At 35.4% G+C, this 16,203-nt stretch overlaps 1 protein-coding gene across 4 annotated transcripts in view; it reads right to left on the reverse strand.

Annotated features, from left to right (window-relative positions):
- The window catches only part of PHF14 (PHD finger protein 14), a 164,097-nt gene that overhangs the window by 115,059 nt on the left and 32,835 nt on the right, over window positions 1-16,203 (reverse strand). For all 4 annotated transcript variants that reach the window (XM_048304706.1, XM_048304686.1, XM_048304696.1 and 1 more), the window contains exons 6-13: window positions 15,045-15,156; window positions 12,692-12,829; window positions 10,674-10,820; window positions 7,799-8,069; window positions 7,137-7,243; window positions 5,687-5,782; window positions 4,038-4,141; window positions 2,534-2,665 (exon numbers count right to left, since the gene is read on the reverse strand). In XM_048304706.1, coding sequence (XP_048160663.1) covers window positions 2,534-2,665; window positions 4,038-4,141; window positions 5,687-5,782; window positions 7,137-7,243; window positions 7,799-8,069; window positions 10,674-10,820; window positions 12,692-12,829; window positions 15,045-15,156 — 1,107 coding nt within the window. The remainder of the gene's footprint in view (window positions 1-2,533; window positions 2,666-4,037; window positions 4,142-5,686; window positions 5,783-7,136; window positions 7,244-7,798; window positions 8,070-10,673; window positions 10,821-12,691; window positions 12,830-15,044; window positions 15,157-16,203) is intronic.

The raw sequence follows: 16,203 nt of genomic DNA on the forward strand, positions 1-16,203 counted from the left end.
AATGAGGACAGGCTTTGAACCTACTTGGTACAAACTGATGTGTAAGATGTTATAACTGTTACCTTGAAGAAAACTGTCAGGCCTCCAAACAAGGAAACTTCTTAGTGTTAAGTGTTTTAAACCAGTTAAACTAGTAAGCTGTGAAACACTGGTGCTCACCAGGTCTAAAGTCTTACTATGATTTTGCTAAGACTAAAACTGTTAACTCATTTTAAATTTTAGAAACACTGAGATAACAAAATATAATTTGTGCTTTCTTTAACAATTTAGCTTTTAAATACACAATATATTTAATTCTTTTCTCTTACTATTAACATATAATACTGGATTTAATTTAACAATTTCAAAACCCTTTTTGGTAAACTGTAATTTAAATTATTAAATGCTGAGCATGAAACAGACAAAAAGTATAACTATAAATTAGCCTATGTAGCATCACACACATAACCTGAATCACCTGACATCCTCAAACACAATAAAAAGGATGAAGTTTATGGAATAAATTCATGTTAAAATATTCATTGTTTAAATAAAGATATACTGGTAAAGTACATGACCGCAATCATCAAAACTTTGGCAAGGGCTCAAGTTAGCTATTCTGAGTAAATTATTAGCAATGATAATGGAACAGAAGAAAAACCCAAACAATCATTTTTAATTGTTTCTTGATTATTATTTTAAAAGAGAACTAAACTCAGTGTTTTTAACCACTCACAAATGAAGTCTTTCAACCTGCCTAGTGTTTCAAGGAATTTCCTACTATACCAATTTTCTTTTATCTTTTTGCTAAGTTCCTATTATATCCTATACAAATATCTAAAAAGTACATGGCCCCCATCTAAAAAAAAATGCACTTTTATTCATATCTTAATCAAAAGAGAAAAACTGTATTCAAAACAGCAGGGGAGGAAAAACCTGCTGAACTCGAACTTGGATTAAGGGTCTGTTCTGTATGCTCTCTACTGATCCTGAAAAGAATACATAAAGGAATGTTCAATGATGAAAAGGATGCAATCAATGAAGCTCAATTTGTCTGCTATCATCTCACACTCCAGAATATGCCTGAGCTAATTAGAAGTAAAAGCCAAGTTTGTGATCTGAGATATCACTGAAGCATGAAATTCACAACAAAGATAAGTTACAGCTTTGAAATGAAAGAGCTTTACTACCTAACCTGACCTATCTTGCCTTTAACAGCTACTGAGAATTATAGTCTTACATCTATTGGACTGATAGCTTTTAGTGAGCCTTTTCAACTTTGTTAAAAGCAGAACAAAAATCAAATCCCCTGTGCAAATGAAGACGCTATCTAAAAATTAAAAAAAAAAAAAAGCTTCCATGTAAAATAACTACTTGGCAACTTTGACAAAAGAGATCTAAAGTCTCACATCACACACTACATTAAATAATTAAAGGAATATTAGGTTCAGGAAAGTATTAGTGATGGTGAAAACCTTTTTGAGACTTTCATCTTTAAAAAAAAATCTCTATTAATTTACTAAGGAAATTTATTGAGGTAAATACAGGTTTTGTCACACTAAGATATAAAAAAGAGAGGCCTCCCATTTCATGTACTGGCCATCTTGTTCTGCACACAATCTTCAAAACTAACCAAAGAGATGGCTGAAGTAAATGTTTTATGCAAGTTCTTTAAGAACAAAAATTTAGAGATATATGAAGAAAAACAGAAGATAATCTTTTTCTATTAAAATAGTTTTACTGTATTTTTAGAAGCAATTCTTATACTATTCTGATTTGGTACCTTAACATTCAGACAAGGTGATGAATGACTCCTTGAGATGCTGTACACTAACCTCTTGCCAGCTACAAACTGTTTCTGAGTTTGTTCTAACACATTTCAGAGCAGTTTAAACATGGAGGTTACTAACACTACAGAGCAGAGCAAGCTAATTTTATGACAGTTTGGAAATCAGCATTTTTGCCACCTTACCATTTCTCCATTGTACCACTTAGCTTTTGTTCTGCTCTGCAGGCATGAAAGAACTTTAATTCATGGAAATGTAACTGCAGTAAGTACAGTTATGAACATACTTCTGCCATTGTACATTTGAGTCATAAGACAGCAGTAAACCCAACACTTCCCATTTTGCAATAAACAGATCTATTACTTTTATTTAAAAATATTACAAGTATTTGCCTGAAAATCCAGACAGAGAGTTGCTTATCTGAGTCCTAACATAAACAGAAAACCGAGTCTTCCATTTCCCAAAAGTATTCACCTATAATTTGCTACCACTATTATATTGCAGCAATAACAATCGCAAATGAACTCAAAACCCAACCAAAATTACAACTATAACCTATTTTTACACAGTGGCTAATAATGAGAAAATCTTTACAACTTTTTTTTTTTAACCTTGAAACATCACTGCTAATAACCTGAAAATAAAAAATTTCTGTTCAAACTGCATTAAAGCAATGTCTAATCCACTCAGAATTTTCAAGTCTATTCATATTTACATCCTACTTTAAGTACAGAGACAGCACAAGAACACATCAACTGCATTCTTACCAGTAACTGTTCTTGGTCTTCCTTGGCATCCTTGTAAGAGGTGGATCCAGGCAACCAAGATGATAATGGAGTTTACAAGTGTCACACAGCAGCAGTAGGTGTTGATCATGGTTCTTCTTGCAAATTCCACAACTTTTCATGTACGTAGCAGAAAAGCATTATAATTACATATTCATAAAGAATAAACAATACACCCCAGCACACTCCCCAGTTTCAATACAAACATGTGGCAACTTCAAACTGATGTATCATTTACGTGCATAATTACTTTTTGAAGTAATTGTGGAGTAATTTTGGAAGGGTTTAAGGAGCTTCTATCTAAGTACAAAAAAAGCATAAAAGGCTCCTAATAAGATTTAGCAAAAAATGGCTTTCAATTTAAATTTTTGAGGGCTTCTAACAAGTTAGTAATCACTCAATACTTCAGCAAAATGTACCAGTAGCAAGTGGAAAAAAAATACAACAAATACGTAAACAGAAAATTATACTGCTAATATCAATCTGAACAATCAATCATACACTTATTAATTACCCTGAAATAGGTCTGTGCTGCTATTACACTGGGCAATGTAACTCATCAGAAATTATATCTCCTTTTTATTATTATTTTAGTGGAATTGAAATCTTAGTTATTTTGAAAAGATAGGTGTTCACTGATTGCACTATAACACGGAACTGAGTGCATTTGAATGAAACAAAACTAGTGAAGCATGACTCCAATTATCTGTGTACATCTAAATTGCCAAATCCTCAGATCACTGCCACGTTTTCAAGATTTCTACCTCTTGCAAACTAAAATTAACTTTTGCTTATGTAAATCATCCTCTTCAGTTAGCATGCTAGCTGGGCAAGACACTACTTGCTGTGGCTGCATGCCTGGCTGCTGCTCTCTAGATAAACAATAGACCATGTCACTTCTCAGCTGTGGTGAGAAAAAAAGATCCTAGATGATGTGTTTTGCATCTGGGATTCTAGTTTATGTCCCACTAGTAGGCTTAATAAAAACCCAGTCAGTAGCTTCACAGCTTACAGAAGAGGGGAAAAGGTGGAACTATGTATGACAGAGTAAGTGAATACATTTTATAACCTTGGGGATTAATAAAAAGAGAAGTAGGGAAATTTAGCATGAGCAAAAAGTGCGAATTCTTATATGACAAGTGTTTTGTGCATAAAGGAATCGTGACTGAACAGCATCATCACTGTTCTCAAAATCATGCACTCAGAGGACTGCATTCAAAGAACAAAGTGACCAGTTAGTTTTGACATCAAAAAAACTTCAGATGCAAGGAGTTAGCTTTGTCCTTAAAGCACTGCTGTCAAATTAGCAAAAACACCCAAGTTTTACTCATATGTGGTAGGGTGAAGAATTGACCACTGTTCAACTTAGCATTCAAAGGTACAGAAAACAGTAAAGCATTTTGTTAATTAAACACTGAAGCAAACAATTCTGAAACTGTAACTTGCTGGATACTGTTATCTATTCTGTCAAAGTTTAATTACTTGCCTATAAAGTACTGCCGGAAGTGTAGATGCCTTTTGTGTTCCTCCTTCCTTTTTACTTGGTTTCCTTTCCTTTGGAGCCCGTAAAATTGCTGGTATGTTCAATTTCTATTGGATTTGAACAAATGCAGTACACATGAGTCTTGACACTTTTAAAGAACATTCCTCTAATCTCAATGCATGAAGAACGAGACACATAATAATGAGTGGGAAATTGCTTAGCTAGCTATTTTAGAGACTACACATTTACTCCAATATGATTCTGTAATATAAAGTAATCTTAGAGAAATTTTTTCAATTCAGTAAGAAACACACGGCAAGACTGGCTTTTAGAATCTTTCTTCAAGCTTCCAATATAGGGATGGACAAGGATGCATTTCTCTAGGAAGCTGAAACAAGCAAAGGCAAATTCATGAAAGTGACAGAACACTGAGGCAGTTTATTTTCCCCAGCATTGCAGCTACACTGGTGCTCGACAGGTTAATTAGAAAAATTATCTTATTGGACGAAGCCCTTCACAAAGCAGACAAGACTCTCGTCGGGTTTCTACTATCTGCCGTATGCTGGCTTCTCAGACAGCAACCATCTATCAAAGTCATTTCTCAGCAGCCCCATGGGTCTGCATCTGTTCAACCAACTGGAAAAAAAATGTCATGCAAGCTGTGTAAATGAATTCTACTCAGCTTTTCATTCTTTTTTTTTTCAAATTTCGTAACATTTGCATCAGGAAATATCTCTGCAAATACTTACTCAAAGGAAGGAAAAATAATCTTGGTTTAAAAGATACGTTATGCAAGAATTCTTCTTTGCAAGTAGGAGAGGTAGGCAGACAAATAGAACTAGTAAAAGGTTGCATATCTTAGGAACTATTACTGCATAAAGGAAGTGTAAGGTTCGTTTTCTGAACAGCAGCACAAGCTCAGCAGTAACAAAGGGCATGCCAAAATTGTGAATAATTGTATTTCTGCATTTTCACAATGAACAGTTTCTTCAATATCAAATCATAACTGGAAATTATTGCAATCTCCCTCTCACATCCAAAATGTCCATTGACATTTAATACCTCTGACATAAAACACATATTGAAAACACTGCAAAAATCTACACTTCTCTTTTTTCCCATATCAGTGGGAACAAAGATAATTGCTGGCAACAGGAAGTAACCCAAATCTTCTGTTGTCCTAGATATTTATATTCATTTGATCAAAATATTCTCCTCTGTCTAGTTACACACCATTATGTAAATACTGCATTTAAAAGGATTTGTATCTTATAAAACCCATAAAGAGTTAACTTATCATTTGAAGCCTACAGTAACTAAAGACAACTGGAGACAAAAACAGTAGGATTAACTCATGCCTCATGCTGAGATTCATCACAAATGACAGGTCAATCACTTATACCAAATGAAAGAATTTTGCAAACAAGAACACTATTGCAACAACAAAATGAAGCTACACACTCCCAGTAGGTGGTTTGCAGAAGTCTAGGTACTTCAATCAGGAAGCATTATCCCCCAAGTAAAGCCTGGGTCTGATCAAATCAAATCAATTTATTCAGCCATAGAAGTGGCAGAGAGAAACAAAACGGCCTATTCTTGGAAAACCTGTTCTGCTGGTTTTTTCTGTAAAGGGGGGCAAGGAACCAACCAACCTGTCCAATGATTCTACCCAGCAGAGCCCAAATGCCTTGCCCTTCATTTCGCAGTTTTCCATTCATATTTTGTAGCTCTTCCAAGGACTCACACAGCTGAAAAGTTTAAAAAAAAAAAAAAGAAGGCAACAGGAATGAAAAGCCATTAACAGTAATTTAATAAAATTTACTCAACCTCTTACTTATCAAGGGTGCATTAGTTTATTGTGGGAATAGAAAAACAGTGAAACTGGTATCAATATAGCTGAGATCAGTACAACGATTCAGTAATTTAACAGAACTAAGACAAAAACCAGAGCAGCCACTTGTTTTGTAGAGACCTAAAGAATTTCAGCATGGATATAAGGTTTCATAAAGTCATATGGAAAGGAAAACTAAAATACAACAATATTTTCTATGTGTTGTCCATACAACATATATAATCTTGTAGGCAGCAAGATTATAGCACGCAAACATATAAATGAATTAAAACTCTCTTTTGCCACACTCACAGAAAAAGAAAATTTAAAATTAAAGGATGCAAGCAAAAAAAAGGGTTTTTTTTTTCTCCTGGCACTAACTGTTAGGTTGTATATTTTGGGAGGTAACTATTAATTTGGTTAAAAGCCCCAGGCACAACTTCCTTTCCCTTTATCATCTTTGGGAAGTTCACAAGGACCTGCTGCTACATTTTCTATATGTTCTCACTTAAAACACACACCAAACAGTTTAGGAATTAGTAGCAACACCATTTTTTGTCATCATTAACTAACACTTAATAGGCCCCTGAATTCAGCAAGAATTGCAGCATGTCATCCGTCACAAAAGGTACAGTATATCAATGTTTCAAAATATTTAATTATTAAAATAAACATTCATTTGATAAAAATGCACAAAATTCTTTTTTAGTCATAATGATGAGTTAATAAAAAAAATATATTAGCAACATTTTGGGGGAGCAATGCCATAATTTATGGGCATCAAATTTGTTATACCCTAAAAAGCATGCAGAGGACACTATGGAGGTGTGAATACTGATAATTTCTGTCTAAAAAAATAGTCATTAAATCTAAGCCCTAACTGAAGCTGTAGTTGACATAAATAAATAAATAAATAACAGTCTGAGTATCCTAGATTGCCAATTATCAAGCAGGGCTCCAAGTAGAGAATCATGCAGGTTCAAACAAGTCCATGTGCAATTTGTTAGCGGACCTCTCAGTGGGGTCAGTCAAAGAACTTGTGTCCAGTTGAAGTATCACATTTTAGAAATTGATACTACTTGTATGGGAGAAGAAAGACTACTGAGTATTTTTAAAAGAAGAAATATGTTTTTAAATATTACTTTTAACAGATCAATAGTTTGCATCTTTCACTTTCATCCTAATCTTTTTCCAGGGAAAGAAAAATTCCATCAAAGTAAACAGCAGCAATACTAAAATGGTACAATGGTTTATCAGCCCATTTTTTTTACCTTATTATACTCCACATGAAGCTTTTCTTGCTCATTTTCTAACTTATCCTTGATATTCTTCTGTTCAGCCATATTCTCCTGGATTTGAATCATGCGCATATTTCTCTCTATTTAAAAGAAAATCGCGTCATTTTCTGTTCTGGAATATACATTTTCAAGTTTTATGCACTAAAAAAAAAGTGAAGCAATCGAAAATGAAAAACCGTAACAATACAAAACTATGGCCTATAGGTTTACTACACAGAGTAGAATGAACAGTCAAAACATTTTTGTTTTTCTGCATAAATATTGTAGTTAAAATGATGAACTTTGATCAGGATCTAGCACACAGTCAAAAAGTAATGCTATTCCACATAGAAATGGAGGAGAATTTAAGGAAAAAATATTATACCAAAAGTTACCTACTCCCTTCTTAAAGACAGTTTAGTCTCCTCTTTATACTTGAAAGATTTTATTCTTTTCTGAAATGTCTTTAAAAAAAAAACTTTGTGTACACAGAGACTCCAAGAAATAATACCTGACCTAAAATGAAGTCATAATCCACATTTATCTACTATAAACAATTAAATACAACGAAAATAACAAAGCCAATTAAATAACATAGCACAATGCAGCAAAGTGGTACCTTTCCATTGAGAAAAATAAGGCATTTTCACCCTTACCAAGGTAATAATTCACAAAGTCAGCAGTGAGAGCTGGTTGTTTATGTTTTCTTCTTCCATCAACACTGGAACTCGTATCCGAAGTATCCACTGGAAAGATGTCTGTGCTGATTCCCATCAGTTCGGCTTTGCGCATAAGCTTGCGTATGGCCGAAGCACTGCTCGTGAGCGGCCGCGGCAGCTTCTCCCTGGGAACCCAGGCCTGTGGCCTGGTGGTGCGGGCCAGCTCCGCCTTGGCACGGTACTGCTGCAGCCTGGCATTGATGCGAGCCTGCAATGAAGAATTCCACAAATTAAACACATCAAGGAACAATTCAAAATTAGTTGTGAGTTGTAATTTGGAACACATCTGCATTTTGTTTTCATTTTAAAAGCTGCACAATCTAATCAAGGTCATTTTCACTCCAGAACTCCACATCTCAAAAAACAGACATTGCTACAGACATTCCATTTTACTTCAAAGCACACACACAAACGACACTATCCTTTCACTAGGTTTTGGAGCTATGTACACATTTCTTGATGAGATTTCCCTATTGATGAAAGCAACAGATGATTGCTGGCTTTGACACAACCCCTTCTGATAACGATAATTTGACTGGACTGTGAAAACTCACTACTGGTAAAAGCTTTGGTTGACCTACCACATATGCATTTAGATATACTTAAAATTGGTATCCATGTGAGCAAAAAAAAGTTGATGAAGAGCATTATTACCATATTTGACATACTTTTGTAAGAACTCCTTTCACAATGCCACTTCTCTTTATTAATGTTAAACTTGCTGATTATAATTTGTCAAAAACACAATCCAAACAGAAGTGAAGCAGACAAGAGAAGCTCACAATATATATTGCTGGTGACATCTGTATATTTGTGACCATCTGGGAGACCTACCCCAAAAGATCGAGCTATTACTGACAGTTGGAAAACACTGTCTTGAGGGAACTCTATGAAGTGGCAATTCTGGCAGAAAATGACATCAACATACAAACCTTCAGAGGCAAAACTCCAGCTGACTATCAGTTAGAAGCTGTTTACTTGCCTGCACAAAGAAGAAACTAAACTAATGTGACTGCCCCACCATATGGTGTGAGATACTCCTGAGACAAAAGCAAAAAGTGTGCATATACATACACACTGTGGTTAAGGAACATCTCTGACTTCAAACAGAATCATTGAAGGTAGTATTGCAGACAGTTTAACACATTATAGTAAGGACTAGGTCTTGAACATTAGTGACCAAGAAACACAGGAAACATGGCTTACAGGTCAGCTCTGACCTCAGTGGCTTTTTTCTTGGAACCATAGCAGCAGGCAACAGGTCCACCTACAGCCACCACTGTTCAATACCAAAGCCACCAATAGTGAAAACACGTGGTTGTACAAAATGTATGCAAGTTATCATACCTATATCAAGGTGCCTATAACAATATGTCAAGTAACTCCACCTGCAGTTTTCAGCAGTCATTCTTTCAGTTTCCAAAAAAGTAATCCAAATAATTTAGATTAAAAAATTGCAAGGTCTTGGATGTGGGGAAAAGAGGAGGGAGAAAGGAAAATGCTGGGAACTTACCAGCATTATCAGCACTGCGTAACACATGCCTGAAAACAGAGCTAATAAGGCCTGTTGGATCCAAACTGATACGGCACAACCAGCACTTACCATTATCTTGGGTAGTACTCATTGTAATGCCTCCACTACATAGGTGCATTTCATATAACTCAGAGCTGAGTATATTCAGCAAGAAGTATTAAATCAGTTTTACATCAAGCTACATGAAATTCAATACCCCATAGAAATATTGCACTCAAAATTCTTCTACAGTATGAGTTTGCTCATGCTCATTCTCAACAGCATAGGTCAGTTTAAATTAATATTCTCTTCTCCTGTTCAAAGATCTCTGAAGAACTAGAAAGGTAAGATTTTTTAAAATACGAAGTTTGACAATATGAAACTGTATTTCTTATCATTACACTATAATTCTCACTTCAGAAAAAAACCAGTCCTCTCCCATAAATGATTTCCACTATTTACAGCATCTGCTACTTGCTACAAATAAATTAGGCAAGTTTCGTTCAGGTAACAAGCTGCTTTTCTGCACAGGTGTGATTTTTCCATGGAATGCAGTTCAGTCTAAGCAGTGAAGCAAACTATGCTAGAAATTCCCTAAAGGACACACATTGAAGCATATGAAAGTATGCAGATTCCCTCAGAGGGATTGAAACCTTTACATCAACAGGACATTTATCAGTTGAGCTTATGCAGTAACTAACAGTTTTAAATGGATCTGCCACTAGACAGAGATACAGACTTGCCTAAGGCTTTCAGACAACGCCCACGCTGTAGCACAGACTCACTTCTTTGCATACATTATTTTTTTCCCTTGGAAATCTTTAGTATGAAAACACCTGGCACACAGAATTCCACTTAGACCTACAAAAATGGAAATTTAGAAATAGAAAAATGCCTGATTTTTTGTCTTTTTTTTCTTCAGAATCTTGAAGAAAATGTTAAAGAAAATCTATGGATTACAATGAAAAAGTAATTACCAATTTTTTGTCTCAAAACCTAAGTAATATTTTTCAATTCAGACAAGCATAGATATTAATATTTGATATTTATTGAAATATATATATGAGATATAACTATGTAAGACATATATCTATATATATATATATATATATATACACAGAGAATTGTTCTCAGAGACCAAACCCTACAAATAGTTCACTGTACTGTTAAATGACCATGCACTATCAATATATTACCCATTTAATTTCCTACAATAATTACATTTTTAGGTTCTCTTAATTTCTGTCTTGTTCAACATGGATGATTAATGCAGAGGCATTTGTGTCACGAATACAATACCTGAGCTTCTGGCGAAAGCTGCTTTTCTCTTTCCTGCAAGGACATTTTACAGTAAGATTGTAAAGCCAAGTAGTTCTTCCGCTTCCATTTTCTGTCTAACCTGTCCGCATGCTGTTTACAATAAGCAAAAAAAGGGTCAGCTATATCCTGTTTCAGAAAAAACAAAGGGGAAGGAACGAAAATAAAGTAAGACATAAAGTAAGGCCAAAGGGCTCTGAACAGCACAAACATTCTGGCAATCAGTTCCCATGTTCGAATGGGCATGTTTTTAAAAACAACTAAAAAGTATGTTTCTAAATCAATTTTGTCATGTTGATGCCATCTACAATATAAGGTGTATGTTTTTAAATGCATTAACTATTTAACTCTCTACTAGTCAATATCTGCACTATATTTGCACTCCCAGGAAAAAAAATCCAGCAAAATAAATTCCTAAGTAAAAATCCCTTTAACATATAACATGCATTAACTTCTTGTTGATTCACTGTGCCTTATAAACTAAATCCTACAAGTGCAAAACAATTCTGAATACTATCAAAGGCAATATATTTGGTTTCTCTAATGTTTTTCCAACTGTTCTGGAGGCTATACCCTCACATGATTTATCATCTCTCAAATGATCTTTTTTTTTTCCATTTTTCATTCCACTGTATCTGCACATTATCATGGCTAGGTTTATAGCAACTTTTAGCACCTGCAAACTTTGTAAGCAGACTACAAATATGTGAGCCATGAGGAGACATCCTTTAAGAAACACATTCATTTTGTATTTTCAAAAGTGTACAAACAACATCATGAATCTACAGACTAAGAAAAACTTAAAGCAGTCTTCCTTCATAAAGTAATACAAATATTAATAAATTATCTGCCTATCAAATTTTCCTTCACTCCATCTATAAAATATAGACCAATAAAATTTACTCAGACTTTCCTTACAAGCACATTTTCTTTTAATTTAGATTTTCACACTATGCAACAGCTTACTTCAAAAATTAGCAGCACCCTAAAATGAGATTGTGTGAGACCTTGATTAAAAATTTGATTACAGAACACATGTAATAAAATTTTAAGGTGGAAAGGCAAGCAGATACATATGTCCAGAGAGAATCCACATAAAGCATTTGAAGACTCAACCTTACACATAATCTATTTAGGACAACAACAATGAGGCAATGTGCTATCTTCCTATTTATCAGTCCAACAGAAGGAAGTATTTTGTGATTCCTTCATGAATTCCTTAGTGACCCACTGTTTTCAGAAACAGAATTGTCAAGATCAACAGTGGAAGTAATGCTTGTTTTTGTGTTACCTGTGCTACTTCCTAAGGCAAAAAGTTAAATCGTGAAGCTATGAACACGACAGGCTTAATCCAAATGATACATATCAGGATGGAATTGGGCAACCTAAAAGTACCTATACCATAAAAATGAATTGGGAAGTAGGAACTTCAAATCTAAATTGCTTTAGATCATATTACAGAGAAAAAACTGTTAAGAAAAGATATTAAGAAGTTATCAAGAGGCTATAAATACTTGCTTTTCATTCTGATTCCAAAGATTAATGTTACCACAAGGGAAGTCATATATATGTACTACAATTTGAAGAAAATACTGGAAAACAGGCATGAAAAAGTGGCATCAGAAATGTAGTTAATTTCTCAAGTCTCCTATTTGGTATGTAACAGAGATGACTATACTACACAAACAGCTAGGTAAGTACGTCACCCTCTGTGAAGTTCAGGAAATACAGCTAGAATTCATGTCTATATTGACTGATAGTCTATTAAGCCAACTTCTGTGTTAACTTTCTCTATCCTTTTTTCCAGTCAGTTTCAAAAGGTGCTCAGAGTTGGCCAATATGGTGAAGCACTCTCCCTGTACAGTTCCTTTACTCAGCCCAGGCCTTGTTACCTACTGTAAAAAACTTAGTTCAGTGTCTGTGAACAAAAAAGCCACCATTTCAGGTCATCTTCATAAGCTTTCAACAGAGGTTTTTTATTCTATCCTTTCCATAGCTACCTCTTCCGCTGCTGCTTCTGAGAGGAGGCCTTCCTTCTGAGCACAGGTCACATGGAAATAAGCTCTGCACATCCCAGCATCACAACTAATGCATACACCAGTTCTGGCAAAACGAGGATCTTCGCAAAAACTGCACTCCTTCATAAAGAAGAATGGAAAATGCCACAGTAAATACTTCAGGTGAGTTTTGCCTAGTATTTCATAATTTATGTCTTATATATAAAAAGCGAACCCGTAGGTTACTCCTGTGTGGTACAGAAACCAAGTATGTTCCCAACAGTTGACACTACTTAAAGTTCCATGCTTTCTCAACTCCCACTATTAATTTCATTTTCAACAAGCAATGGTAAAGTGCTTAATTAAACAGCATGTTGGATGAATTTTTATATGAACCTCCATGTTTTGCATTCCCCTTCAGCAAAACAACTAAAAACCATCCAAGCAATTCAAGCACAATTAGTTGTATAAGTACGGTATAAAAAAACCACCACTCCTCAGTAAATGTTCAACAAGTTCAGAGGACAAACAACAAAAGAACAGTGCTCTGAATGACTGAACACCATAGGTAATTATGTACATGTCCTTCGATAAGCAATGACTGAAGAGTAAACACATGACAATGCAGAAACAAATACTCAAAAATCATAATTATCAGTAGAGAAGGTTCTGATTCACTTAATTAAGGAATTATGGCTTCAGATTATTAATTAAGGAATTATGGCATTCTAGGCACAGTCACTTGCAAAACAACAAACTGACATCCCCTAATATGACCTAGAAAAAACCAATGAACTTATTTTTCAGTCAGATCAATTCCTCAGTCTGTTTCGCCACAATTTCAAACCAAATCCCTGTGCCAGCAATCTAGAGTGATGAGCACATAAGCAGGAAGTGGGAACATGCATTGCTTAAGCAGTGCTGCTATCCAGTGCATAAAAATGATCTAAAATTATACAGGCATGTATTTCCTAGCCTCCTACTTGCTGAATAGAGAGCAAAGCTGTCTATCACCTAGAGAAAATATCTCCACGCAGAAAGTTAAACAACAGAAAGGAATGGTAAGGAAAACTCAGTGACTGAAGAATCTCAAAACATCACATATGCTACACTAGAAGGGCACCCTTTAGCTGTGTAGCTGCAACACATAACAGATAAGAAATTAAATTAAAAGCACTATTATATTAAGGTGGTTTTGCAGGGAGGAATTTAGCAAAGTAAGCTGTAACTTCCACACTTGATACAGAAAACAGCATTTACAGCTTTGCAGCAGTAATGAGTCTTCTTCACCTGTACAGTTCACTTTCACCTTACCACAGCAAGAAAAGATGCCCAAATTCTTTGCCTGGCTCCTATGCATCACTCACGTTATTAAAAAAAGAGCATGACTTATTTCAACAACAGTTTGCAGGGTCTGGCATGCTTGCCCCAACATTTTTTTATACAAATATTTCTAAACAAGGCTAAATGCCTCAGCAGGCCCAGGCTCCTGACACAGGTATGTTGAACATGGGCAATCCAAAGTGTTTTAATCTGTTTTATATATTGCATGCATTCTTAAAACTGCACTACATATTTTCATTTAGCATTGAACTTAACAAACTGACATTCAAGAAAACAAAAGTGACTTGGCAGAAATGAAGCTTTAGAGCTGCAGGCTTACAACCAACCACCTTCCCTCATATTAACCTGATAGACATGGCTTCTCCACACTGTCTCCATTAGCCATACAAATAGTAGTGATCAAACTAATGAGCACTGTCCTCCGCCCATTGCAATGGTTTTCTGCATGGTTTGTTCCTGACTGCTTCTGATCTGGATTGAAACCATTTGCATATACAAAACAATTTTAACTTTAGAACCATTTTTCAGCTCAAGTTGAGGATCCTATGTTGCTATGGATTTTTGTAAACACTGCTTCGGAACAGCCTTTTTGTATGCATACTAGCTTACATATAAACTCTAAAGTAATTCTTACTGAATGTACATCTGCCCCTTTCTTAACCAACTTAACCTCCCATTTCTCATCTCACAAATCCTCCTCACTTTCCAGTCACATTTTGTCAATCTGCTACTAACTGACTTCAAAAGAAATTAGCACCTGTGTAAAAAATCAGAGAAATTGGGGGAAAACAGTGACAGAAATTATGTAGAACAGTGGCAAGGGAACAGATAGAAGGATGGAGGGAATAACAATGGTATAACAACCATTAACAAACTTTATCTCATTTTTAGTTCTGAACCTCACTACAAAATTGCTATAAAAAAGAAAAATTGAGAAGATGCATTTTATTCTATTACATGCAAAAACATAAAATACAGCTACTCATTGGCACTACATCTCTTCTAAACTTACCTTTGCACCGTACTTTGAATAATTCATTTCTGTTAGTGTTACTGGCCGCAACTTGTCAATATCTCCAAATGCCACTCCTGGAACATAGAGGGCACAAACAATGTGGACCCACCTAAAACAGCAAACAAAATCAGGTTACTGTTATCAACATTTTGATCCTATATTATACTCACCATTTTCAGGTTTCAAAGTGCCTTGTAAATGTTGCAGATGCTAGATGAAACGTTTGAAGGAAAGTACATTAAAAGCAGGGATAGAGTGCCTATTTGGAATTCAGGAGCTCAGACACTGAGCCATAGAGCAAGGCCTTTCAAAGCCACTGGGATTGCTCTGCCTGCATGGATCAAGGGCTGGGCTAACCATCACCTTTATGTTCTGATGGCTCTCACAAGGGCTCCACACACTTTTCAAGGAACATGAAAGGTGTATGAAGATTTTGGTATTACTTATAAAGCTAAGGCAGACAGACACTTTAATGATGTGGTAAGGGGTAGGAAGGGGAGGAACAAAATTATACAGGTAGTCACACCAACACTGAGCTCTGAGCATATAGCATAAACACAGCATCAGTCAGACTTTGCACTGTTAGTTACACCTGTTAGTATCACCAGAACTAGCTAGTTTTAAGCAAACAGATAGGACTTGCCTTCAGTAATAAACACATCTGAATAGTATTATAGAAAGGCCTATCTGAAACTCAGATGAACAGACTGTTACTTAGCTGTTCCCTTCCTCACTGGCCATGAACAAACGGGGGAGTAATCTTCAGCCCTGAGGGGCAGAAAATTAATCTGGACCTTAATGTATAGTAATTAAATAGCGTATAGTAATTTACACAATGGTAAAGGCTTCAACCTCAAGTCTGCTTTTGACAGGCATCTTCCTAACCTCCTGAAACTCTCAGCTACCCAAACAGCCTTGGAGCAGAAGACAAATTTTCCTTTTCTTCTTATGTAATGAACATTTTCTAAAAGATCCAATGCTCATTGTCACAAACCATCAGTTAGTGACAAACTCAAAATCTGTTCTGCACAGCATGTATGACCCAAATTAACTGAGACAAACTACTCCAAATAATCTTACTATTTTATCAAAATTCAGGAAGTATTTGCTACTCCTTGCTAAATCACCAGATGGGAGAAAACTGTGATAGACGGAG

Source organism: Corvus hawaiiensis, chromosome 1, assembly GCF_020740725.1.
Source record: "Corvus hawaiiensis isolate bCorHaw1 chromosome 1, bCorHaw1.pri.cur, whole genome shotgun sequence".
Lineage (NCBI taxonomy): Eukaryota > Metazoa > Chordata > Aves > Passeriformes > Corvidae > Corvus > Corvus hawaiiensis.